Source organism: Nerophis ophidion, linkage group LG20 (assembly GCF_033978795.1).
Source record: "Nerophis ophidion isolate RoL-2023_Sa linkage group LG20, RoL_Noph_v1.0, whole genome shotgun sequence".
Taxonomy (NCBI): Eukaryota; Metazoa; Chordata; class Actinopteri; order Syngnathiformes; family Syngnathidae; genus Nerophis; species Nerophis ophidion.
This window is the reverse complement of record NC_084630.1, coordinates 15,527,901-15,555,430: the sequence shown is the minus strand read 5'-3', so window position 1 is coordinate 15,555,430 and position 27,530 is coordinate 15,527,901. Positions and strand designations below refer to the sequence as shown.

General features: G+C 42.4%; 1 protein-coding gene across 2 annotated transcripts in view; it reads left to right on the top strand.

Moving 5' to 3' along the window:
- gcgrb (glucagon receptor b) overlaps nucleotides 1–27,530 on the top strand; it is a 155,394-nt gene that overhangs the window by 81,714 nt on the left and 46,150 nt on the right. For both annotated transcript variants that reach the window (XM_061880574.1, XM_061880573.1), the window contains exons 2-4: nucleotides 25,300–25,450; nucleotides 25,526–25,622; nucleotides 27,130–27,237. In XM_061880574.1, coding sequence (XP_061736558.1) covers nucleotides 25,397–25,450; nucleotides 25,526–25,622; nucleotides 27,130–27,237 — 259 coding nt within the window. In that variant the 5' untranslated portion in view covers nucleotides 25,300–25,396. The remainder of the gene's footprint in view (nucleotides 1–25,299; nucleotides 25,451–25,525; nucleotides 25,623–27,129; nucleotides 27,238–27,530) is intronic.

Genomic DNA, 27,530 nt, shown 5'->3' with positions numbered 1-27,530 from the left:
GTCAACACTATAAAACTACTTTTTTTTTAAAGTAATAATTTCTTACTTCAAGCATGAAAAAAAAATCACAGGCGCATATTATGTCAAGATAATGGCACTAGCATTTACTTAATTTAAGAAAAATTTTCAACATATTGAGCAAAGAGGTCTCATTTTTGTTTTCTACCAAGAAAAGTGCACTTGTTGTGAGTGAGAATTTACTTATTTTAAGGTATATTTGGGTTCATTGAGTTTAGCAAATTTTACTTGTTTTGGAAAGTCTTGACAAGCCGAATTTTGTTGTTCTATCGGCAGATAATTTTGCTTGGTTCAAAAAAATACCATTAATTTTCATATATTTTTTCTTGTTTTTGATCACTGACTTTTTGCAGTGCATTTCTCATTTCAACATATTACCGTATTTTTCGGACTATAAGTCGCATTTTTTTTTTTTTTTTATAATTTGGCCAGGGGTGTGACATACCTTTTATGTGTAAAATTATTTATACCTTACCGTAAAATATCAAATAATATTATTTATCTCATTCGCGGAAGAGACGAAGAAAATATCAGCAATCGTCACATACACGTCAAACTACCATTTTTCCAAGTTAAAAATATTCCAGATTTTCCCGAAATTCCCTAAAACCATTTGCTACTTCAGCATTTCCTGCCCGATTTAAACAATTTTAACACAAACCAATTCAGCTCATTCGGGACATTAATGCTCCTAATAATTTTCCCCCAAAAAATCTGCTTTTCCCAAATTCCCAAATTTCCAGGAAGATCCCACTGAAATGAATGGGACATTTTTCCAAGTTGCCCAATTCCCACATTCTTCAACCCATTCAAACCATTCCACCTTCAACACATTCAACTCATCCTGGACAATCAAACTACCATTTTTCCGAGTTAAAAAAAATAAAATCCAAATTCCCTAATACCATTTACTTCATCAACATTTTTTGCCCGATTTAGACAATTCTAACACAAACCAATTCAGCTCATGCTCCTATTTTTTTTTCCCAAAATTCCACTTTTCCCTAAATTTCCAGGAAGTTCCCACTGAAATGAATGGGACATTTTTCCAAATTGCACAATTCCCACATTCTTCAACCCATTCAAACCATTCCACTTTCAATACATTTGTTACGACTTGGAGATAATGAGAGGACCCAGATGCAGAGAGGAAGTTTCCAAAAATGACAGCTTTTATTTTGAAACAACTTTTTACCTCCGGTGAAAAAGAATCCGACAAAAATATATACAACGTACGGAAAATAAATCCGAGGATAAACACTTAACTCAAAAATCACTCCAAAAAACAGGAGAAATACTACTTATTATTGTTATTTTTTATTGTTATTGTAATATTTCTCTATTTTGTTTCCATTTAAAACCCCCATTATTTACTTTTTACTTTTATTTAAATTGATCTCAACTCTGTACACTGCTGCTGGAATTTTAATTTTCCTGAAGGAACTCTCCTGAAGGAATCAATAAAGTACTACCTATCTATCTATCTATCTATCTACTTTAAGAAAAAAACTAACAAAAATAGAATATCAAGAAGAATTAACCAAAAGCGCTCCAACAGGAGGGAAAAAAACTCTAATATATACAAATACAATATCTATGAATAAACAAAAAAATCACTCAATCAATGAAGAAATCAAACGAAATTTGGAATAACAAAAACTCACCAGTTAGGTCGACGAAGGAAAACTAAGGACGGTCGAAGGAAGAAAAAGTAAACTCAAAATTTCAGCAAAAAATAACTGCTGTGATCAAAAAATAAGGAGAACAAGAAAAACAGGAGCAAGGCAAGGAGGGAATCTAGGACATGGACATGGACATGGACATGGACATGGACATGGACATGGACATGGACATGGACATGGACATGGACATGGACGCTAGAAGGAACAATAGACGAGTCGATCTGGCAAAGGACAAACGGAGAAGTGAGCTTAAATAGGATGTGGGAGTGATGGGGAACAGGTGGAAACAATCAGGAATCAAGGATGACGTCAGACTGGTGACACAAGAGGAAGGACCCGTGATCTGAAACGAGAGGGTAGCTTTTCAAAATAAAACACATAGATCACAAGACAGAAAAACAAACAAGACTTCCCTCACCGCGGTGTGACAACATTTAACTCATCTTGGACATTCAAACTACCTTTTTTTCCAAGTTAAAAACAATTCCAGATTTTCCCGAAATTCCCTAATACCATTTGCTCCTTCAACATTTCTTGCCCGATTTAAACAATTTTAACACAAACCAATTCAGCTCATTCAGGACATTCATGCTCCTAATCATTAAAAAAAAAAAAAAAAAATCCGCTTTTCCCCAAATTTCCAGCAAGTTCCCATTGAAATGAATTAGACATTTTTCCAAGTTGCACGATTCCCACATTTTTCAACCTATTCAAACCATTCCAACATTAACACATTCCGCTCATCCTGGACATTCAAACTAACACTTTTCCAAGTTCCAAACCAAATTCCGGTTTTCCTGGAAATTCAAACTCATCAACATTCAAACCATTTCAGCGTTTAAGCGATTTCAACATTCAAACCATTTTTAGATTTATCCTGTGTTCCATTAGCATTTCAGTTAAGCGTCAGCTTTTCAACATGCAAACCATTCCAACATTCATACTACATTCTGTCAGCATTTAAGTTCAACTTCAGCATTGGAGAATTCGCACGCAATTCCATCAGGGATTGCCTCTTCTAGTTGATATTAATTCCTTCCTTTGACAGCACGTCTTATGTTCAGAGACGACGGCTCTAATAAAATGAGACAATGGGAAATGTCACAATGACACAAAGCGCAAACTTTTCCACCTAACATGCACACTCATGCCTTAAATCAGGGGTGTCAAACTCAAATACAGAGTGGGCCAAAATTCTAAACTGAACAAAGCCGCGGGCCAAAGTTGAACAACTTAACCTTTTAATAGGGACCCAAACAAGTTTTGCATAGAAAATTGAACATATATAGTTACATGCAAAATCGAGGTTTGTTGGTAGCGCGGGTGTATATTGTAGTGTCCCGGAAGAGTTAGTGCTGCAATGGATTCTGGGTATTTGTTGTTTTGTGTTGATGTTGTGTTACAGTGCGGATGTTCTCCCGAAATGTTTGTCATTCTTGTTTGGTGTGGGTTCACAGTGTGCTGCATAAAAGTGTTAACGTTGTTTATAAGGCCACCCTCAGTGTGACCTGTATGACTCTTGACCAAGTATGCGTTGCATTCACTTGTGTGTGTGTGTGTGTAGAATCCGCATATATTACGTGACTGGGCCGGCACGCTGATTGTATGGCGGAAAAGCGGACGTGACAACAGGTTGTAGAGGACGCTACAAGCAGTACTTTTAAGGCACGCCGCCGATATTCTTGTCCGAGTGGAAATCGGGAGAAATTCGGGAGAATGGTTGCCCCGGTAGATTTTCGGGAATCTCCTGGGAAAATCGTGAGGGTTGGCAAGTATTAGAATTAGCGGTGAATGCACCCCCGCTGTATAATACCGGCGGGCCAGCTCTAATGTTAATTTAATATTGTCTCAAAGGCCAAAATAAATGGGCCAGAGTTTGACACCATTGCCTTAAATGATGTCACCCGAATAAGGTCCGTTTAGCCAAATACAATGACCTAAATGTTGATCCTGTACAATAGATCAGGGGTGTCAAAGGTACGGCCCGGGGGCCGAATCAGGCCCGCAAACAGGTTTTATCCGGCCGGCGGGATGAGTTTGAATGCTTTAAACCGCAACATGTAAGTGTAAAAAAACCCCAAAAAAAACATTATGGTTTGTACAATTTCAGAATGTGCTTGTTCTATTTTGAAATTAAGAAAACAATGTGAAGTTCTCTTTATTTTTAAGTTATCGTGCCGTTATCTTACCAGTCCGGCCCACTTGGGAGTAGATTTTTTCTCCATGTGGCCCCCGATCTAAAATGAGTTTGACCCCCCTGCAATAGACAATTGGTTCTAACCCAAAAGTGTGGCAAAGTGCGGCATAGGAGAAAAGTTAGTTCCTAGATTTCCGCATGGAGAAATTTTCGGTATTTGGGCCCTACAGCAGTGGTTCTCAAATGGGGGTACGCGTACCCCTGGGGGTACTTGAAGGTATGCCAAGGGGTACGTGAGATTTTTAAAAAGTATTCTAAAAATAGCAACAATTCACAAATAAATATATTTATTGAATAATACTTCAACAAAATATGAATGTAAGTTCATAAACTGTGAAAAGAAATGCAACAATGCAATATTCAGCGTTGAAAGCTAGATTTTTTTGTGGACATGTTCCATAAACATTGATGTTAAAGATTTCTTTTTTTTGTGAAGAAATGTTTAGAATGAAGTTCATGAATCCAGATGGATCTCTATTACAATCCCCAAAGAGGGCACTTTAAGTTGATGATTACTTCTATGTGTAGAAATCTTTATTTATAATTGAATCACTTGTCTATTTTTTAACAAGTTTTTAGCTATTTTTACATCTTTTTTTCCAAATAGTTCAAGAAAGACCTCTACAAATGAGCAACATTTTGCACTGTTATATAATTTAATAAATCAGAAACTGATGACATAGTGCTGTATTTTACTTATTTCTCTTTTTTTTAACTAAAAATGCTTTGCTCTGATTAGGGGGTACTTGATTTTAAAAAATGTTGACAGGGGGTACATCACTGAAAAAAGGTTGAGAACCACTGCCCTACAGTATCATCCATCCATTTTCTACCGCTTATTCCCTTTTGGGGACGCGGGGGGCGCTGCCGCCTATCTCAGCTACAATCGGGCGGAAGGCGGTGTACACCCTGGACAAGTCGCCACCTCATCGCAGGGCCAACACAGATAGACAACATTCACACTCACATTCACACACTAGGGCCAATTTAGTGTTGCCAATCAACCTATCCCCAGGTGCATGTCTTCGGAAGTGGGAGGAAGCCGGAGTACCTGGAGGGAACCCACGCATTCACGGGGAGAACATACAAACTCCACACATAAAGATCCCGAGCCTGGATTTGAACCCAGGACTGCAGGACCTTCGTATTGTGAGGCAGACGCACTAACCCCTCTTCCACCGTGAAGCCCGCCCTACAGTATATTAAATGTAATTGAATACCCCTAGTGGATTCATTGTCAAGTAAAAAATTAAATGTCAACAATTTATATGCACATTTTTTTTAAACCGTCATGGGTCACCACAGTCAGTCAAAAAAATAAATACATAAATTAAGGTTAGTTTTGCTCTTCCTGTCACAACTCCGGCCGGAAATGGAACGGCAGCCAATGAAGACATAAGTGTTTTGTTCATCCGCATCTTATTTTCTCTGAATATTTATTTTTCTTTTTGTCAGAGCAACAACTTTACACTTGATATGCAATCCGGGCTGCTTGGAGTGGAAGGGGTCAAAGCTAATCAGGTAATAGATTATGGCTTCGCTCAGAGTAAACACTGTAGTCTGAACTTTCTCTCAAATTGATTTGAACCCTTTTTGGCCAAGGAACCGTAAGCGAGTGGTCAAAAACAGTCCTGTACGCCTCAGGAGATAAGGCGATAATTCATTGTAGCCAAGAAAAATAATAATAGGGACATTTTCAGGCTAATGCGGCCAAAGTTATACAAATGCATGAATCAGCATTCAGCTGCTCTGCCCTCCTGCTTCATATGAGGACAAGCAAACAAATTGTGCTCTGCAGTGTGTGTGTGTGTGTGTGTGTGTGGGGGGGGGGGGATTGGAAGATTTTTCTGTCCGTTATTTGAATACAACAAGAAAAAAAGTACCGGATTTTTCGGGTTATCGGGCGCACTGCCGATGAACAAGTCTATTTAGGTCTATTTCCATACAAAGGCGCATTAAAAGGGCCATATTATGATTTTTTTTTTTTCTACATTTAAAACACTTCCTTTCGGTCTACATTGATTGATTGAAACTTTTATAAGTAGACTGCACAGTTCAGCACATATTCCGTACATCCATCCATCCTTCCATCTTCTTCCGCTTATCCGAGGTCGGGTCGCGGGGGCAGCAGCCTAAGCAGGGAAGCCCAGACTTCCCTCTCCCCAGCCACTTTGCCCAGCTCTTCCCGGGGGATCCCGAGGCGTTCCCAGGCCAGCCGGGAGACATAGTCTTCCCAACATGTCCTGGGTCTTCCCCGTGGCCTCCTACCGGTTGGACGTGCCCTAAACACCTCCCTAGGGAGGCGTTCGGGTGGCATCCTGACCAGATGCCCGAACCACCTCATCTGGCTCCTCTCGATGTGGAGGAGCAGCGGCTTTACTTTGAGTTCCTCCCGAATGGCAGAGCTTCTCACCCTATCTCTAAGGGAGAGCCCCGCCACCCGGCGGAGGAAAGTCATTCCGGCCGCTTGTACCCGTGATCTTATCCTTTCGGTCATGACCCAAAGCTCATGACCATAGGTGAGGATGGGAACGTAGATCGACCGGTAAATTGAGAGCTTTGCCTTCCGGCTCAGCTCCTTCTTCACCACAACGGATCGGTACAACGTCCGCATTACTGAAGACGCCGCACCGATCTGCCTGTCGATCTCACGATCCACTCTTCCCCCATTCGTGAACAAGACTCCTAGGTACTTGAACTCCTCCACTTGGGGAAGGGTGTCCTCCCCAACCCGGAGATGGCACTCCACCCTTTTACTAAATGGTAACACCCGAATAAGTTTTTCAACGTGTTTAAGTCGGGGTCCACGTTAATCAATTCATGGTACAAATATGTACTATCAGCATAATACAGTCATCACACAAGTTAATCATCATAGTATATACATTGAATTATTTACATTATTTACAATCCGGGGGGTGGGATGAGAAGCTTTGGTTGATATCAGTACTTCAGTCATCAACAATTGCATCAACAGAGAAATGGACATTGAAACAGTGTAGGTCTTACTTAGTAGGATATGTACAGCCAGCAGAGAACATAGTGAGTTGAGATAGCATAAGAACAAGTATATACATTAGAAATACATTTGACTATTTACATTAGGTTATTTACAATCCGGGGAGATGGGATGTGAATGGAGGAGGGTATCAGTAAAGGGTTGAAGTTGCCTGGATGTGTTCTTTTAGTGCGGTTTTGAAGGAATATAGAGATGCACTTACTTTTACACTTGTTGGGAGTGCATTCCATATTGATGTGGCATAGAAAGAGAATGAGTTAAGACCTTTGTTAGATCGGAATCTGGGTTTAACGTGGTTTGTGGAGCATCCCCTTGTGTTGTGGTTATGGCGTTCATTTATATTAAGGAAGTAGTTTGACATGTACTTCGGTATCAGGGAGGTGTAGCGGATTTTATAGACTAGGCTCAGTGCAAGTTGTTTTACTCTGTCCTCCACCCTGAGCCAGCCCACTTTGGAGAAGTGGGTTGGAGTGAGGTGTGATCTGGGGTGGAGGTCTAAAAGTAACCGGACTAGCTTGTTCTGGGATGTTTGGAGTCTAGATTTGAGGGTTTTGGAGGTGCTGGGGTACCAGGAGGTGCAAGCATGATCGAGGGTTGAATGAAAGTTCCCGCTAGAATCTTCCAGGTGCTTTTGTTGACCAGAGAGGAGATTCTGTAGAGGAATCTCGTTCCTTGGTTGACCTTTTTGATTACCTTGGTTGCCATTTTATCATAGGAAAGATTGGCCTCTAGAATGGAACCTAGGATGGTGATCTCATCTTTCCTGGTGATAACAATGTCACCCACTTTTATAGTGAAGTCACTGACATAACATGTAATGGTGGTTCTTTGGGAAAAATATTGCAAATGTTCCAAAAAGGTGTTTGATGAGCATGTCTCAACTTTCTCAGTCTTTTTGCCACTTGTGCCAGCCTTTTTTTAAAACAAGCTGCAGGCATCAAATTCCAAATGAGCTAATATTTGCAAAAAAATAACAAAGTTTACCAGTTTGAATGTTAAGTATCTTGTGTTTGCAGTCTATTCAATAGAATATAGGTTGAAAAGGATTTGCAAAACATTATATTCTGTCTTTATTGACGATTTATACAACGTGCCAGCCTCACTGCTTTTGGGTTGTGTAGTACTTATAAATACGGTAATCAATTAATCGTTTTAGCCCTACTGTGAATACTTATGCATGAGGGATTTCTTATCTATTTGGGAAAAAATAAAGATTTTCATGTTGTCATGAGTAATTGTCGTGTGTATTATTTTGTACTGTGAAGTGAATTATATTTATATAGCGGTTTTCTCTAGAGCATGGCTCGGTAACCTTTTTGGCTGAGAGAGCCATGAAAGTTAAATGTTTTAAAATGTATTTCTGTGAGAGCCATATATTATTTTTTTAAACTGAATACAACTAAATGTGTGTATTTTTAAGTAAGACCACCTTTTTTGGAGTATAAAAAGTCTCACTCTTTTTAATAACATTGTTATTCTGAAGCTAACCAATAATAAATAAAATACTTCTTACCATTAATGCGACTTCTTGAACAGGTGCGGTAGAAAACAGACAAATGGATTAAAATGCATGTGAATGTTTTATATTTTCAACGTTATTTTTAACACTGTGAATACCAGCAGAATTATTAATTACTTATCTTGTTAAGTAATTTCAGCTAAGACTTATCTGAGAGCCAGATGCAGTCATCAAAGGAGCCACAACTGGCTCTAGAGCCATAGGTTCTCTACCCCTGCTCTAGAGATTCAAAGCTCTTTACATAGTGAAACCCAATTGTAGGGGGGCGTGGCTTGCGGACCTGCTGCGAAGCGAGGTGTGCCGGAATCGACTTTGAGATTAGCGGCAGGTGCGTAGATGACACAGCTGAGAGTGTTTGGCTGATCACCTGTCGCTCTGTTAAAGGGGAACTTCATCACCAGACCTATGTAAGCGTCAATATATACCTTGATGGTGCAGAAAAAATCCCATATGTTTTTTTAACTGATTTCCGAACTCTAAATGGGTGAATTTTGGCGAATTAAACGCCTTTCTGTTTATCACTCTTTTTGCGATGAAGTCAGAATGTGACGTCTCCGAGGTAATACAGACGCCATTTTCATTTTCAACACATTACAAACACCGGGTCTCAGCTCTGTTATTTTCTGTTTTTTCGACTATTTTTTGGAACTTTGGAGACATCATGCCTTGTCGGTGTGTTGTCGGAGGGTGTAACAACACTAACAGGGAGGGATTCAAGTTGCACCACTGGCCCGAAGATGCGAAAGTGTCTGCCGCCAAACCCCCATTGAATGTACCAGAGTGTGTGCACATTTTACCGGCGATGACGGACATGGCACAGAGATGTATGGATAACCTGCAGATGCATTTGCAACGATAAATTCAACTAAATCACAAAGGTGAGTTTTGTTGATGTTGACTTATGTGCTAATCAGACATATTTGGTTGCGGCGTGACTGGCAGCTAATCGATGCTAATATGCTATGCTAATCGACGCTAACATGCTATTTACCGGCGATGCTAAAGCAGACATGGTACAGAGATGTATGGATAACCTGCAGATACATTTGCAACTATAAAGTCAACAAATTTACAAAGGTGAGTTTTGTTGATGTTGACTGACAGCTAATCGATGCTAACATGCTACGCTAATCGATGCTAACATGCTATTTACCGTCGGTGCTAAAGCAGACATGGCACAGAGATGTATGGATAACCTGCAGATGCATTTACAACTATACTACGTTTCCTTCCACCCACATTTAATGCGAAAAAAACACTTACCAATCGACGGATTTAAGTTGCTCCAGTGTCACGAGATGCGAAAGTCCTGATCGTTTGGTCCGCACATTTTACCGGCGATGCTAACGCAGCTATCTGGCCATGCTATGGCTATGAATAGCGTCAGTTTCTTCAATACTTTCATACTCCAACCATCCGTTTCAATACATGCTGAAATCCAAGTCTGAATCCGAGCTAATGTCGCTATATCTTGCTGTGGTATTCGCCGTTGTTTGTTTACATTGGCAGCACTGTATGACGTCACAGGGAAATTGATAGTCGCATCGCAAATAGCGAAATTCAAGCACTTTAAAGCTTTTTTTAGGGATATTCGGGGACCGGTAAAATTAAAAAAAAAAAATTCTAAAAATACAACAAGCTACTGGGAACTGATTTTTATTATTTTTAAACCTTTTGAAATTGTAATAGTGTTCCCCTTTAAAGGCAGCAGTCGGGAAGGAGAGGAGGGTTGGACGGCGGAGAGCGAGACACGACACTGGAGAAAAACCATTCGTGTGCCCACTTGAGAAAAGCCTTTGCACGTTTATTGAAAAATAAAGCTATTTTGTAAACCTGGAAGAGCCTGGGATGTCGATGATTGGTGGGCCAACGAACACAGAGGAGCAAGACCTCCACACCAATATTCAAGTTACATTTTCAAAAACCGGTGTAGGTGGCACTGGGAGTAGGTGGGTAAAGTGTCTTGCCCATGGACACAACGCCAGGTACTAGGGTGGCAGAAGCGGGATCGAACCTGGAGCCCTCAAATTGCTGGCACGGCCGCTCTACCAACTGAGCTATACCTCCGCCATGCTAAGGCTGTCACATAACAAAATGTAGAAAAAGAGAAGCGCCGTGAATACTTTTTGGATCCACTGTAACTACAAGTCCACATATACTGGTTACCAGTTGGAATGGGGACCAAGTTTTTGATCATCACTTGTGGGCACCACCCTTTCTACAGGTTGTGGAAGCATGAAAAAAAAAATGATACAGCGACAGCCCAATGAGGGAGCTGCTGTGCAAATGTCTCACACTCTAACTAAAGCCAGAGCTTAAAAATCACTTAGGCATCTTCAGAATGCTGCTCTCTGAGCTGCTACCTTACCGTGGTAGAGGAGTTTGCGTGTCCCAATGATCCTAGGAGCTATGTTGTCTGGGGGCTTCCATGCCCCCTGGTAGGGTCTCCCAAGACAAACAGGTCCTAGGTGAGTGATCAGACAAAGAGCAGCTCAAAGACTCTATGGAATTACAACAAAATGAACTCAGATTTCCCTCACCCGGACGCGGGTTACCGGGGCCCCGCTCTGGAGCCAGGCCCGGAGTTGGGGCACGATGGCGAGTGCCTGGTGGCCGGGCCTGTCCCCATGGGGCCCGGCCGGGCACAGCCCGAAGAGGCAACGTGGGTCATCCCTCCAATGGTCTCACCACCCATAGCAGGGGCCATAGAGGTCGGGTGCAATGTGAGCTGGGCGTCAGCCGAAGGCAGGGCACTTGGCGGTCCGATCCTCGGCTACAGAAGCTAGCTCTTGGGACGTGGAACGTCGCCTCACTGGGGGGGAAGGAGCCTGAGCTAGTCCGCGAGGTAGAAAAGTTCCGGCTGGATATAGTCGGACTCACCTCGACGCACAGCAAGGGCTCTGGAACCAGTTCTCTCGAGAGGGACTGGACCCTCTTCCACTCTGGCGTTGCCGGCAATGAGAGGTGACGGGCTGGGGTGGCAATTCTCGTTCCCCCCCGGCTCAAAGCCTGCACGTTTGAGTTCAACCCAGTGGATGAGAGGGTAGCTTCCCTTCGCCTTCGGGTGGGGGGACGGGTCCTGACTGTTGTTTGTGCTTACGCACCCAGCAGCAGTTCAGAATACCCACCCTTTTTGGGTACACTCGAGGGAGTACTGGAAAGTGCTCCCCCGGGTGATTCCCTTGTCCTACTGGGGGGCTTCAACGCTCATGTTGGCAACGACAGTGAAACCTGGAGAGGCGTGATTGGGAAGAATGGTCGCCCGGATCTAAACCCGAGTGGTGTTTTGTTATTGGACTTTTGTGCTCGTCACGGATTGTCCATAACAAACACCATGTTCAAACATAAGGGTGTCCATATGTGCACTTGGCACCAGGACACCCTAGGCCGCAGTTCCATGATCGACTTTGTAGTTGTGTCATCGGATTTGCGGCCTCATGTTTTGGACACTCGGGTGAAGAGAGGGGCGGAGCTTTCTACCGATCACCACCTGGTAGTAAGTTGGCTGCGATGGTGGGGGAGGATGCCGGACAGGCCTGGCAGGCCCAAGCGCATTGTGAGGGTCTGCTGGGAAAGTCTGGCAGAGTCTCCTGTCAGAGATAGTTTCAATTCACACCTCCGGGAGAACTTTGAACATGTCACGAGTGAGGTGCTGGACATTGAGTCCGAGTGGACCATGTTCCGAACCTCTATTGTCGAGGCGGCAGATCGGAGCTGTGGCCGCAAGGTAGTTGGTGCCTGTCGGGGCGGCAATCCTAAAACCTCTTGGTGGAAACCAGCGGTGAGGGATGCTGTCAAGCTGAAGAAGGAGTCCTATCGGGTTCTTTTGGCTCATAGGACTCCGGAGGCAGTGGACGGGTACCGACGGGCCAAGCGGTGTGCAGCTTTAGCGGTCGCGGAGGCAAAAACTCGGACATGGGTAGAGTTCGGGGAAGCCATGGAAAACGACTTCCGGACGGCTTCGAAGCGATTCTGGACCACCATACGCCGCCTCAGGAAGGGGAAGCAATGCACTATCAACACAGTGTATGGTGCGGATGGTGTTCTGCTGACTTCGACTGCGGATGTTGTGGGTCGGTGGAGGGAATACTTCGAAGACCTCCTCAATCCCACCAACACGTCTTCCTTTGAGGAAGCGGTGCCTGGGGAATCTGTGGTGGACTCTCCTATTTCTGGGGCTGAGGTCGCTGAGGTAGTTAAAAAGCTCCTCGGCGGAAAGGCCCCGGGGGTGGATGAGATCCACCCGGAGTTCCTTAAGGCTCTGGATGCTGTGGGGCTGTCTTGGTTGACAAGACTCTGCAGCATCGCGTGGACATCGAGGGCGGTACCTATGGATTGGCAGACCGGGGTGGTGGTTCCTCTCTTTAAGAAGGGGGACCGGAGGGTGTGTTCCAACTATCGTGGGATTCACACTCCTCAGCCTTCCCGGTAAGGTTTATTCAGGTGTACTGGAGAGGAGGCTTTGCCGGATAGTTGAACCTCGGATTCAGGAGGAACAGTGTGGTTTTCGTCCTGGTCGTGGAACTGTGGACCAGCTCTATACTCTCGGCAGGGTTCTCGAGGGTGCATGGGAGTTTGCCTAACCAGTCTACATGTGCTTTGTGGACTTGCAGAAGGCATTCGACCGTGTCCCTCGGGAAGTCCTGTGGGGAGTGCTCAGAGAGTATGGGGTACCGGACTCTCTTATTGTGGCAGTCCGCTCCCTGTATGTTAGAGCTTGGTCCGCATTGCTGGCAGTAAGTCGGACACGTTTCCACTGAGGGTTGGACTCCGCCAAGGCTGTCCTTTGTCACCGATGGACAGAATTTCTAGGCGCAGCCAAGGCGTTGAGGGGATCCGGTTTGGTGGCCACGGGATTAGGTCTCTGCTTTTTGCAGATGATGTAGTCCTGATGGCTTCATCTGGCCGGGATCTTCAGCTCTCACTGGATCGGTTCGCAGGCGAGTGTGAAGCGACCGGAATGAGAATCAGCACCTCCAAGTCCGAGTCCATGGTTCTCGCCCGGAAAAGGGTGGAGTGCCATCTCCGGGTTGGGGAGGAGACCCTGCCCCAAGTGGAGGAGTTCAAGTACCTAGGAGTCTTGTTCACGAGTGGGGGAAGAGTGGATCGTGAGATCAACAGGCGGATCGATGCAGCGTCTTCAGTAATGCGGACGTTGTATCGATTCGTTGTGGTGAAGAAGGAGCTGAGCCGGAAGGCAAAGCTCTCAATTTACCGGTCGATCTACATTCCCATCCTCACCTATGGTCATGAGCTTTGGGTCATGACCGAAAGGATAAGATCACGGGTACAAGCGGCCGAAATGAGTTTCCTCCGCCGGGTGGCGGGGCTCTCCCTTAGAGATAGGGTGAGAAGCTCTGCCATCCGGGAGGAGCTCAACGTAAAGCCGCTGCTCCTCCACATCGAGAGGAACCAGATGAGGTGGTTCGGGCATCTGGTCAGGATGCCACCCGAACGCCTCCCTAGGGAGGTGTTTAGGGCACATCCAGCTGGTAGGAGGCCACGGGGAAGACCCAGGACATGTTGGGAAGACTATGTCTCCCGGCTGGCCTGGGAACGCCTCGGGATCCCCCGGGAAGAGCTAGACGAAGTGGCTGGGGAGAGGGAAGTCTGGGCTTCCCTGCTTAGGCTGCTGCCCCCGCGACCCGACCTCGGATAAGCGGAAGATGATGGATGGATGGATGGACGGATGGATCTTCAGAATGGATCTGACTGTCATTTACAAAAGTTTCCCTTTAGAGCAGTCGCCCCCAACCTTTTTGTATCCGCTTAATAATTTGTCCCGTGGCCCGGGTTGGGGGGAGGGTTGTCCTTTTTTCTTTTTCTTTTTCTTTTTTTTTTCTTTGTCATAAAACGGGAGGTTTTTGTGGTCAGTGCACTAATTGTAAGTGTATATTGTGTTTTTTATATTCGCTATACAAGTACAACCCATTCATTTTTATGTTGATTTAATTAAAAAAAAAATTAAATTTTTTTTTTTTTTTTTTTTTTTTACATAAAAATGAATACAAAATTCTTCTGCGGCCCGGTACCAATCTCGGGGGCCCGGTGGTTGGGGACCACTGCTTTAGAGGACCTGTTTTTTGGTCCCCATACTGTCTGAGGTTGACTAAAGGTGACTGTGTAAATAGAGCGATGTCCAGAACACGCACACACACCAAGAGCCACAAAAGTGTGTGAGTGTAATCATTGGTAATTATTTATGTTCCCATCTAATATCTATTTTCTTGCTCAATTACAAGTGTCCCACTGTCAACACACACAGGCACATTTATTCAGCTGCACCATGTCCAATATGAGTTTTAATTAGCAGAAAGTGTGCACCAAGTCACCCAAAACGCAGCTCTCATAAAAGATGTAATAGAGTCAAATGAAATACATAAATATTTATGCACTAAGCTCCACTTTAAAAACCCTGGGAACAGATTTTTTGCCACAGGACATACTAATGGCTCATTAAGTGTGTGAGTGTGTCTTTGGTTTATAGTGCACTTAGAAAATAAACACAAACAGATGTTGGCTGTCTAACAGCACACACAGGCCAACGCTTTGACTCGTTACTTTAAACAATATTAAATGTTTATAGAGGAAATTATTGCATTATGTGATCTGAATCATGTTGTACTTCCTTCAAGTGCAATGTGGTTATTTTTATTTATTTTTTTGTCCTGTCCAGCTTCTCAGGCAAATCATATAGTTGATGTAGATGCCCATATCGGCTGTTCAGATTTACTTTACAAAAGAGAAGTGTAGGATATAAGGGCGGTATAGCTCGGTTGGTAGAGTGGCCATGCCAGCAACTTGAGGGTTGCAGGTTCGATCCCTGCTTCCGCCATCCTAGTCACTGCCGTTGTGTCCTCGGGCAAGACACTTTACCCACCTGCTCCCAGTGCCACCCACACTGGTTTAAATGTAATTTAGATATTGGGTTTCACTATGTAAAGCGCTTTTGAGTCAATAGAGAAAAGCGCTATATAAAAATAATTCACTTCACTCTTGTTGCCTTATTTGAATTTGACTTTATTAAAATGTATTTATATTGTCATTTGGTGCAGCCGGGCCAGAGCAGGAGGGGATAGAAAGAGAAAAAAAGGAGGACAGAGGGGGAAAAAACTACAACAGCAAAAACAACAACAGCACATACGATATGTACAAAAATGATCGTAAAAGTGATAGCAAAGAAACAGTTAGTGAAACAAATAATAATATAGAAATGACAATGAGCATTTTTACACTACAACTGGAGCAATACAAATACCAATAAAAAACGCGCTTTTGATGATGAACAATACCAATAGTTTACCTTTATTATCAACAATACAGTTCATCAAATGCAGCAATATGTATACAAAATGACAATTAGAAAAATACATAAAAAATAAAATATAAAAAAAAAGGAATAATGAAAGATGGAGGGGAAGTGTGGTTATTTTTATCCCGCTGACATGGTAATTGAATCTTCGCTTAGAAACGACTTCCGCCCCGGTTTTATATACTTTGAATTGTCGCTACACTTTCTTTTTTCAATGCAACTAATACTATTTTGCAGTTGGAATTTTTTGCTGCATTTCCCATTTGGAGGCAAACAGGCAGAGACGGGACTGAACACCATTACACCTGTTGTTTGTGTTCATAACCGTCTGGATATGGCGTCAACTCCAAATGCATGCTTTATTTTTGTCATTTTTCTGTATGGAAAGCACATAGTGCTGTTTGCCGGGGGAGGGCTTGATGAGAGCTGCCTGCCGTTTCGGAGAGAGGGATGATTACTGTACAAGAGCAACGCAAGATAATGTTTTGTGACATGATGAAAACATTAGTATTCTAATATGATGGCGACACCGACGTGCTGTGATGGCCTGTCACGCTAACGATGTGGGTCTTGATGCCCTGGCCCAGGCGAGCGAGGCTGGAGACTGACAGACTGGAACAGAATGGAATTTGAAACGTTTCAGCCAAAAATGTTTCCACAAAGTAGGTGTTTTTTGCAGAAACGTTTCAGATTTCGTTTTGTTCTCCAACTTCGTGCGTGAAGATCCAAACCGACGCCTCGAAAACGTCATCACGGCCGATCATTACGCTATTTGTTTTTGTAGCAATACAGGTGGCGACCTCCTTTGTCTTGGTTCTAAAATGTCCAGTTTCATGCACAGGTCGAAATCACATCCATCACACTTTTTAATAAGATGTTCCGGTAGAAAATGGATGGATGGATGTTCCAATCAGGGTTTTATGCTGCTGATTATATTGATACCAATACAGATCACATGCATTAACTGTTTTTGATCATTTACAGTGGGGCAAAAAAGTATTTAGTCAGCCACCAATTGTGCAAGTTCTCCCACTTAAAATGATGACAGAAGTCTGTAATTTTCATCATAGGTACACTTCAACTATGAGAGACAGAATGTGAACAAAAAATCCAGGAATTCACATTGTGGGAATTTTAAAGAATTTATTTGTAAATTATGGTGGAAAATAATGATTTGGTAACTTCAAACAAGGAATATCTCTGGCTCTCACAGACCTGTAACATCTTCTTTAAGAAGCTCTTCTGTCCTCCACTCGTTACCTGTATTAATGGCACTTGTTTGAACTTGTTATCTGTATAAAAGACACCTGTCCACAGCCTCAAACAGTCAGACTCCAAACTCCACTATGGCCAAGACCAAAGAGCTGTCGAAGGACACCAGGAAAAGAATTGTAGACCTGCACAAGACTGGGATGAGTGAATCTAAAATAGGCAAGCAGCTCGGTGTGAAAAAAATCAACTATGGGAGCAATTATCAGAAAATGGAAGACATACAAGACCATTGATAATCTCCCTCTATCTGGGGCTCCACGCAAAATCTCATCCCGTGGGGTCAAAATTATCATGAGACCGGTGAGCAAAAATCCCAGAACCACACGGGGGGACCTGGTGAATGACCTGCATAGAGCTGGGACCAAAGTAACAAAAGTTACCATCAGTAACACACTACGCCGACAGGGAATCAAATCCTCCAGTGCCAAACGTGTCCCCCTGCTTAAGCCAGTGCATGTCCAGGCCCGTCTGAAGTTTGCCAGAGAGTACATGGATGATACAGCAGAGGATTGGGAGAATGTCATGTGGTCAGATGAAACCAAAATATAACTTTTTGGCATAAACTCAACTTGTCGTGTTTGGAGGAAGAAGAATACTGAGTTGCATACCAAGAACACCAAACCTACTGTGAAGCATGGGGGTGGAAACATCATGTTTTGGGGCTGTTTTTCTGCTGAGGGGACAGGATGACTGTTCCATGTTAAGGAAATAATGAATGGGGCCATGTATCGTGAGAATTTGAACCAAAACCTTCCATCAGTGAGAGCTTTGAATGGTTGACCAAATAATTATTTTCCACCATAATTTACAAATAAATTCTTTAAAATTCCTACAATGTGAATTCCTTGATTTTTTTTTCACATTCTGTCTCTCACAGTTGAAGTGTACCTATGATGAAAATTACAGACCTCTGTCATCATTTTAAGTGGGAGAACTTGCACAATCGGTGGCTAAATAAATACTTGTTTGCCCCACTGTATTTATGGTAGGTGCTACTGCTAAACTAAGAATATCAACACAATATTTAAATAAGTCCATTCTTCTTTTTAATTACATGCAATTGGTTGTGCAAAACAAAGTCAATATTACGCAGTAACTACTTTTTAAATAATAGTTTTTTTTATCCTTTTTGTCAAGGGAGTTATTCCCTGAATTTGTAAACGTTAATAAAAACAACAAAACCATATTTTGAGAGAATTGATTCATTGATTGAGACTTGCATTAGTAGATTGCACAGGACAGTACACATTCTGTACAAATGACCACAAAATGGTAACATCTGAATAAGTTTTTCAACTTGTTTAAGTCGGGGTCCATCCATCCATCCATTTCCTACCGCTTATTCCCTTTCGGAGTCGCGGGGGGCGCTGGCGCCTATCTCAGCTACAATCGGGCGGAAGGCAGGGTACACCCTGGACAAGTCGCTACCTCATCACAGGGCCAACACAGATAGACAGACAACATTCACACTCACATTCACACACTAGGGCCAATTTAGTGTTGCCAATCAACCTATCCCCAGGTGCATGTCTTTGGAAGTGGGAGGAAGGGGGGAGAACATGCAAACTCCACACAGAAAGATCCCGAGCCTGGATTTGAACCCAGGACTGCAGGAACTTCGTATTGTGAGGCAGACGCACTAACCCCTCTGCCACCGTGAAGCCCTAAGTCGGGGTCCACGTTAATCAATTCATGGTATTACCCTAGTACCGATCATTTACTGATATTACCTTGGGAATCGACACCATTAAATTATGGATTGAGCCGTCCTCCTCTTACGTGTTCGTGTACTGACTGTGACAATGCTGACACACCAACAGTATTCTTTATTCCAGGGGTCCAACTTTTCCACTACAGAAGGGCCCGGGACCCACTTTAATATTGATACTGAATAAGTAATCTTACTCTGGATTTTAATCGTATTCAATAGTTATATCTAATCCTTCTTACAGTTTAAAAACGTGTCAAATTATATGAAACCCTGTGGTAGTAGTAAATTTAATTCAGACCCAGAGGGATCCATATCGCAGAAAAAAAAACATGCAACGATAAAACCCAAATCAAGGAAATACAAGCTGAAATAAAATAGATAAAAACTTGTATAAAAAAAATAAATAAATAAATACAATTAAAAATGTGTTGATCACAAACATTATTATTGATTAAACAAACGAACAAACAAACAATCAGCTCTGGCTGATTCCAAAAACAAGTCCTAACCAAATATACTGCGAAGAAGTGACTCATAAATAAATGTAGATACAATTATGTTGTGCTAAAATGAATAAACAATGTTAATATGTTTTATAAATAAACTGTGAATAAAATCTAAGTGCAAATGAAGGCTCAGCTTCACCACTTCAGTCACAATTGACTTTAGCTTCAGACGTCTTCTATCCATCCATCCATTTTTCTACCGCTTATTCCCTTTCGGGGTCGCGGGGGCGAATGTGAGTGTGAATGTTGTCTGTCTATCTGTGTTGGCCCTGCGATGAGGTGGCGACTTGTCCAGGGTGTACCCTGCCTTCCGCCCGATTGTAGCTGAGACTTCTTCTATTTGTTTGTTATTGCCATTACTGCCACAAGTGGTGGAGATGTGTATTACAACTGAGTACCACTGCGGCCCATATGCAGAGCCCACAGTTGAGAAACAGATACTTTTTGACCACCTCTCGGAGGCGCTTGCAGCCTAACAACACTCTATATTATCCTCTCTCTAAATGTAAACATCGCAATGGTTCTCAAAACTTAAAAAGACACCTGAACACATTTTAAGACTTTGATACCAAAATTATGGGTACAACTTTCAAAACTCTGATTCCAATGATGTTGAATATTTGTCTTTATCCATCCATTGGACACGTTTAGAACAGCAGTTTCTTTCATTCCAAAATGTTGGCTAATTTGTATACATAGCAAACTCATCCCGGATAAAACCTGTTTGCGGGCCTCATCCGGCATACGTTTGACACCCCTGCTGTATACCAAATTCATCTTATAAAATTGTCTACATATCATTCAGCTACCACATAATTCTTACTGTTAAGTCTGTGAACGAATGAATATTCTGTGTGCAGTGTCCTTGGTTGCACTGATAAAGACTCTAATAACACAAAGACATGGAGACGATGAGTCAAGTGGGTCTGATGATTCAGTATAATGCAGACAGACGCAGCAGAGCATTAGCAAATATAAACCTGGAGCAGCAGAAGTCCAACAGTTGGTTAAAAAGGATTTTTAGAAACCCTTGAGATTTTATCTAGAATCTTTTCTAGGACTGGAATGCTTAATTTAGTGATGGAAAAAAACCTAACACTGATTAATTAACATAAATTAAAGCAATGTTAACAGAAGCTGCTGTCATTGAAATTTGCTCTGCTCTTATTCAAAAAGTTTTGAAATGTTAAACCTTCATGCAAATTGTATTTTAATTATTTGTACACAAAACCCATCCATTGCCAGCAGTAGTTTGCAACATTCCTTAGAGGTTATTTGTCAGTCGCTCATAATTCTGCTTAGGAAAGAGTGAACAAACCCCTCCATTGACTGAGACAAGCTGGCGAACCAGTTTCGGGGTTGGTCGACATCTCCCTTTTCTAGACAGGTTTTTTTAAGTGTGGTTTGTTACAGGATATTCAGCTTGTAAAATTGTGCTTTGTTTGGTTCTGATCAATTAATCCAAGGATGGGAAAACGCTCACGTTATTGATAGCCTACATGCAGGCCTTGTGAGACAAACCTGAACTCTGACTGGGTAAAGAAATAGCGCTACGATTCAATGTAATTTGCAATCTGTGTAAGGTTATTAGGCGCTCATCAATCAATTAATCAAAGTTTATTTATATAGCCCTAAATCACAATTGTCTCAAAGGTCTACACAAGCCACAACGACATCTGGTCAGTGGCTACTCGCTACTGACCGGTTCTCATGTTTTGTGGTCACGATCTGTTTGGTTTTGGACTCATTGGGCACTCTTGTTTGTTTTTGTGACCATGACTACCAATTAGTTTTCACCTGTCATGTCTTGCACCTGGCTCATTTGGACTCATCCACTTGTTAATCACCACAATATTATTTAAGCCTGTAGTTGCCAGGAAGTCAGCCTGGCGACATCATCCTCTACACCCCCTTGCGGCATGCTGATGATCCATGCTTTTTTCTTGTTCCCCGTAAGTTTTGTTATTCATGTCATAGTTTGCAAGTTTTGTTTCATGTCCATAGTTTATGTTATAGTAATAGTTTTGTTTCATAGCCAAGTTTTTGTACCTCCTCTGTGAACGCCTTTCGTTTGTTCCTTTTTTTTTAGTTAAGATTAAAATATGTCGTTACCTTCACACCGTGTCTGATCCAGTCTCTTTGCAGTAGTTCCTCTGTGTTAGCTCTTACAGTAACAATCTTGCTATAGTTTAGGTTTTTTTTTTGCAGGTCACGGCATGTCATTTATAATCTGTGCAAATTACTTTGACCTGGCAACACATAGAAGACTAAATCTTAAACATACTTACTGGAAGCAGTGGAGCCAAAAATGGTACAAAATGATAATAATACACTGTTGGGAATAAATGCAAATTATTTCATGGAAAAAATACTGGAAATTGTGTAGTAAATGTAGGTCAGTGGTTCTGATAGTGATTAGACCTGCAAAGAACGCCTTGCTGGCCCTGACTGCGCTCCACTGTTGGTTTCCAATCGTGAATAGAAGCACAGGTTGTCTAGATCGGTGATTCTGAAACTGTGAGAATCACATCCATGTAGTGGTTCGCCAAAATAATGTCTGTAAATATGTACATGTATGGAGTATCATTCGTGATGACATTTTTTGCAGTGTGTGTAATGTTAGATTGGACAAAAATATGAAATTGACCACCTTTTTTTAATGAATATTTAGGCCTAGTACGCTACTGCATTATAATGTTGTTCTTCATGGCGGTACTTGGAGAGTTAAGTGTTTTCTGAGGTGGCACTTGGAAAAAAAAAGGTTCAGAAACACTGGTTTAGATACTTTTCAGTTTCTTCCAGTGATTTCAGACAAGATTTCTTAATAATGATAAAACATGGAATATTACCTTAGGTGTCAACACCACTAATTTATGGATTAAGCCATTATATGGCGTGTACTGACTGTGACAATTCCGACACAATAACAGTTTTCTTTTTACCGGGGGTTTTTAACCTTTTTGACGTCCGGGTCCAACTTTTCCACTACAAAAGGGCCTGGGACCCATTTATATATTAATACTGAATAAGTAATTTTACTCTGGATTATAGTCGTATTCAATGATTATATCTAATCTTTCTTACAGTTTACAACCTTGTCAAATGATTTGAAACCATGTGTTAATCACAAAGATTATTAATAATTAACCAAACATTAGGTTTAGGTCAAGCTGATTCCAAAAACAAGTCCTAACCAATGTCAATGGAAACAACTCAGTAGAAAGTACAATCAACCATGGATGACAAAAGGATTAAAAATTATTATAATAAGAAGAATACATTATGAAGAAAATGTACAACACAAAGAACTACAGAGGAAAAAAACAAGTACAAAATGTATAAAAACAAGCTAACATACTACGAAAATGTAGAAAATAATATTTCAGTCAATTATTGGACAGAAAAACCAAAACAATATAAGAGTAACATGAGGCATCCTTAATAGCATTATTAAAAAAGGAACTAAGAGGGATCACCCCCGAAAGTTCTCGGACGGAAATGAAAATAATGACAACATGAAGGAAGTAGATGAAAGCTTCAATCATGACTTTGTAAATATTGGACCAAAATTGGAGGAAAGGATTCCAGACCCAGTTTCAACTGAGGACTATAATGATACTATTATGTTTCTCAATTATGTGACACAGGAGGAAACAGTTAAAAATCGTGAAAAATTGCAAATTTAGGACTTCCATTGATTGTAATGGAAATTATATATAAAAAAAAAGGTTATTAAAAGATATCTCAGGACCATTAATTATATTAGCAACCTATCATTTCATCCATCCATCCATTTTCTACCGCTTAGGGCGCTGGTGCCTATCTCAGCTACAATTGGGCGGAAGGCGGCGTAAACCCTGGACAAGTCGCCATCTCATCGCAGGGCCAACACAGATAGACAGACAACATTCCCACTCACATTCACACACTAGGGACCATTTAGTGTTGCCAATCAACCTATCCCCAGGTGCATGTCTTTGGAAGTGGGAGGAAGCCGGAGTACCCGGAGGGAACCCACGCAGTCACCTGGAGGACATGCAAACTCCAAACAGAAAGATTCCGAGCCCGGGATTGAACCCAGGACTACTCCGGACTTCACTAACCCCTCCCCCACCGTGCTGCCCCCTATCATTACAAACAAGCAAATTCCCAAACAAAATGAAAATAGCAAATGTCGCGCCAATTTATAAGACTGGAGACAAACAGCAATTCACAAATTATTGACCTGTTTCTTTACTTCCACAATTTTCTAAATTCATTGAAAAACTGTTCTATAACAGATCAGAGAGTTTGACAAACAAAAATAGAATACTCGCTGAGAACCAATATGGATACAGAGCTAATGTTTCAACTTTGATGGCTTTAATTACAATTACAGAAGACATTACCAATGCAGGCAACACGGTGGAAAAGGGGTTAGTGTGTCTACCTCACAATACGAAGGTCCTGGGTTTGATCATGAGCTCTGGATCTGTCTTTGTGGAGTTTGCATGTTCTCCCTGTGACTGCTTGGGTTCCCTCCCGGTACTTCCTCCCACCTCCAAAGACATGCACCTGGGGATAGGTTGACTGGCAACACTAAATGGTCCCTAGTGTGTGAATGTGAGTGTGAATGTTGTCTGTCTATCTGTGATGAGTACCCAGCTGAGATGGGCTCCAGCGACCCACCGCGGTGGGAAAATGGATGGATGGATGGATGGATGGATTACCAATGCGGTAATTGGAGAGCCAAGTGTTTTCTGAGGTGGCACTTGGTGAAAAAAGTTTCAGAAACACTGGTTTAGATACTTTTCAGTTTCTTCTAGTCCAGGGGTCGGCAACCCGCGGCTCCGGAGCTGCATGCGGCCCTTTGGCCACTCTGATGTGGCTCAGGTGCATAATCGCCGACCCCTCCGAATTGTTTCAGGGGGTTTCCGGATTTTGGTGCCTCTCCCGGACTTCACCCGGGGTTATCATTCTTCGACTTTCCTTCGGACTACAATATTGAGGGCGTGCCGTGATGCTTTTAACGTCCTCTACGACATGTCATCGCGCCCGCCTTTACACAATGCTATCTGCGTGCCGGCCGGACGCATGCATTTCGCTGCTTCTATCATCACATGTACGAGATTGCAAGGCATACTTGGTCAACAGCCATACAGGTCACACTGAAGGTTGTGATACAAACAACTTTAACACTCTTACTAATATGCGCCACACTGTGAACCCACACCAAACAAGAATGACAAAGACTTTTCGGGAGAACAGACTCACAGTAACAGAACATAAACGCAACATAACAATTACCCAGAATCCCATGCATCCATGATTATTCCAGGGTATATGGTACACCCCCCCCGGCTCCCAACCCCGCCCACCTCAACCGAAGCACGGATGGGGGGGTTGGTGCTAGCGGGGTGTATAATATAGCCTGGAATAGTCATGGATGCATGGGATTCTGGGTAATTGTTATTTTGCGTTTATAGTGTGTTACTGTGAGGATGTTCTCCCGAAATGTGTTTGTCATTCTTGTTTGGTGTGAGTTCCCAGTGTGGCGCATATTAGTAAGAGTGTTAAAGTTGTTTATATCACAACCTTCAGTGTAACCTGTAGGGCTGATGAACAACTATGCCTTGCAGTCGTGTACGTGTATCTGCAGAAGCCACATACAACGTGATACTAGGCTGGCAAGCTACTTGTACATGTTGTAGAAGGCATTAATGGCTTCATAGAAAAACCTTATTATTGTTATCTGGGTGACCATCAGCAGATATTCGCGAGAACGGTTGAGGATCCCATTGTCTTCATTATTTTGTGAAACGTGTAAAAATGGCTCTTTGAGTGGTAAAGGTTGCCAACCCTTGTTCTAGTCAGACAAGATTTCTGAATAATTTAATTTATGATAATACATGGAATATTTTACCGGAAAAGTATGTCCAACAAGAAGACATAATGGACCTACTTAAGCTTTTGGTATCTAAGATGTCTAACGAAACAAGCTGACTGTATAAGTGATAGTTAGAGATATCCCTTCATACTGTGCATACACCAACTCTCACAAGATTCTCTCCACCACATGTGCAGGCCTGACACTGACATCGGGCCAGGGGCGCCTCATGTGTGGGGCTTCCTCGCTTGTGTTCTGGTCCCCACTGTCCCCCATCCTTCCAGTATCAGTGGGATGTCCCAGGTGTGTCTCATCTTGGCCCTGCTCATGCTCTGCAGCTCTACAAAGGTACCACTTGCCTCCTCGCCCGTGGCTTTCATGACTGCGGTCGAGCAAGCTCAGCATCGTGTGTTCTTCTGACAGGTGTCTTCTACCACGTCCCTGGAGCTTCTGAAGGAGCGGTGGAGCAGCTACAGGAATCAATGTTTGGACTTCTTAAACTCCACACCCCCTGCTATAGGCGAGTATTCCTTCCGCCATTGTGTGAACAAAACACATCGGACCCCATTCAGCAACCGTTCTTAAGAACAAATTTTCTTCTTAGGCCCCTTTTTACAAAGTTTTAAAGGAGATTTTTGTAGTCACCAATATTTTCTTAGGGATTTGTTTGTAGGTAAGAACAAAATCTATGAGTGCTCCAGAGCACTCTTAGGGTGGCCTATTTATTCTTAAGTGTGACAAGTTCCCTTACTTCTATTGTCTAATGTTAAATAAATATCATAGATCCTGGGACCGCTCGTCGGGACCCGGGATGGACCGCTCGCCTGTGTATCGGTTGGGGACATATTTACGCTGCTGATCCGACTCCGCTTGGGATGGTTTCTTGTGGGCGGTACTCTCGCTGCTGTCTTGGATCCGCTTTGAACTGAACTCTCGCAGCTGTGTTGGAGCCACTATGGATTGAACTTTCACAGTATCATGTTAGACCCGCTCGACATCCATTGCTTTCGGTCCCCTGGGGGGGGGGGGTTGCCCACATTTGTGGTCCTCTCCAAGGTTCTCATAGTCATCATTGTCACCGACGTCCCACTGGGTGTGAGTTTTCCTTGCCCTTATGTGGGTTTTTCCGAGGATGTCGTAGTCGTAGTGGTTTGTGCAGTCCTTTGAGACATTTGTGATTTAGGGCTGTATAAATAAACATTGATTGATTGATATATAGATATATATAGATAGATAGACAGCATATACATAGAGGGATTGATACATGCATATATAGATATAGGTAGGAGAGACAGACTGACATACAGAAAAATGCGCAATATGTAGACATTTCAAAATACCGTGTGCGTATTATCTTATATATTGTACTGCACACACACACACACACACACACACACACACACACACACACAATCATCAATTACCGGGGCGTTGATTTAGTGATTGGTGACTCTTTAAAAGACTCAACTCACACAATGGGAACTCTTTTGCTGCTACTGCAAGACGCCGCAGATCGTGCCCTGGGGAAGGAGCGAAGATGTCACGACCATCTAGACCTATATGCCCGAAGTGAGGAATATTTATTCGAACGCTTTGGGCTACCGAGAGCAGTCCCCCCTTTCTTAAACTTACGTTTTGAGATTATGTTTTCCCCCCGTGGGATAATACGAATGTCTCTTCTGTAATCTGTTTGCGTTTTCTCCGTGTGTTTGATGTTCGGCTTATTAATTAAGGGGAATTAAGGGCGTTAACCTATGCAAATTATGATATTTAAGGGTGTTTACGTATGCATATTGGGGAAATAAGGGCGTGCCTATAGGCAAATTATGATAGACACGCACTCGCTAACCATTTGGCATTCAGCAATTTAAGAACAGCAGGTGGGAACAATTGGGCCGTTTAAGAACACGTCATGAATTTGAATGGACTCCTCTTAGGAAATCACTTAGGAAGAAAGATAAGAGGAAAAGTTAGGAACTTATTGCTGAATGGGGCCCATTGTTCTTAACAATCCAACGCCTCTTCAGGGGTGGTGTGTAACAGGACCTTTGACCAGTATGTCTGCTGGCCTGATGGACTCCCTGGAACCACAGTCAACGTGTCCTGCCCCTGGTTTTTGCCTTGGCATCATAAAGGTCAGTTTTGTATTTTTGCACAGCATCCTAAAACTGCAATTTTCAGTGATAAAGTACAATTATGAGTAGAGAGAAGCCTGACCCATACATATCGTCACTATTAGACTAAAATAGAACCTGATTGGTTTTTTCACCATGGAAATAACGTAAATTTAATTTTTGTCGCTTTAAACTAGTGTTATAACAATACCAATATTTTGGCACCGGTACTAAAATGATTACGGTAATTTTTTAAATGAAGGGGACCACAAAAAAAATTGCATTATTGGCTTTATATTAACAAAAACATCTGA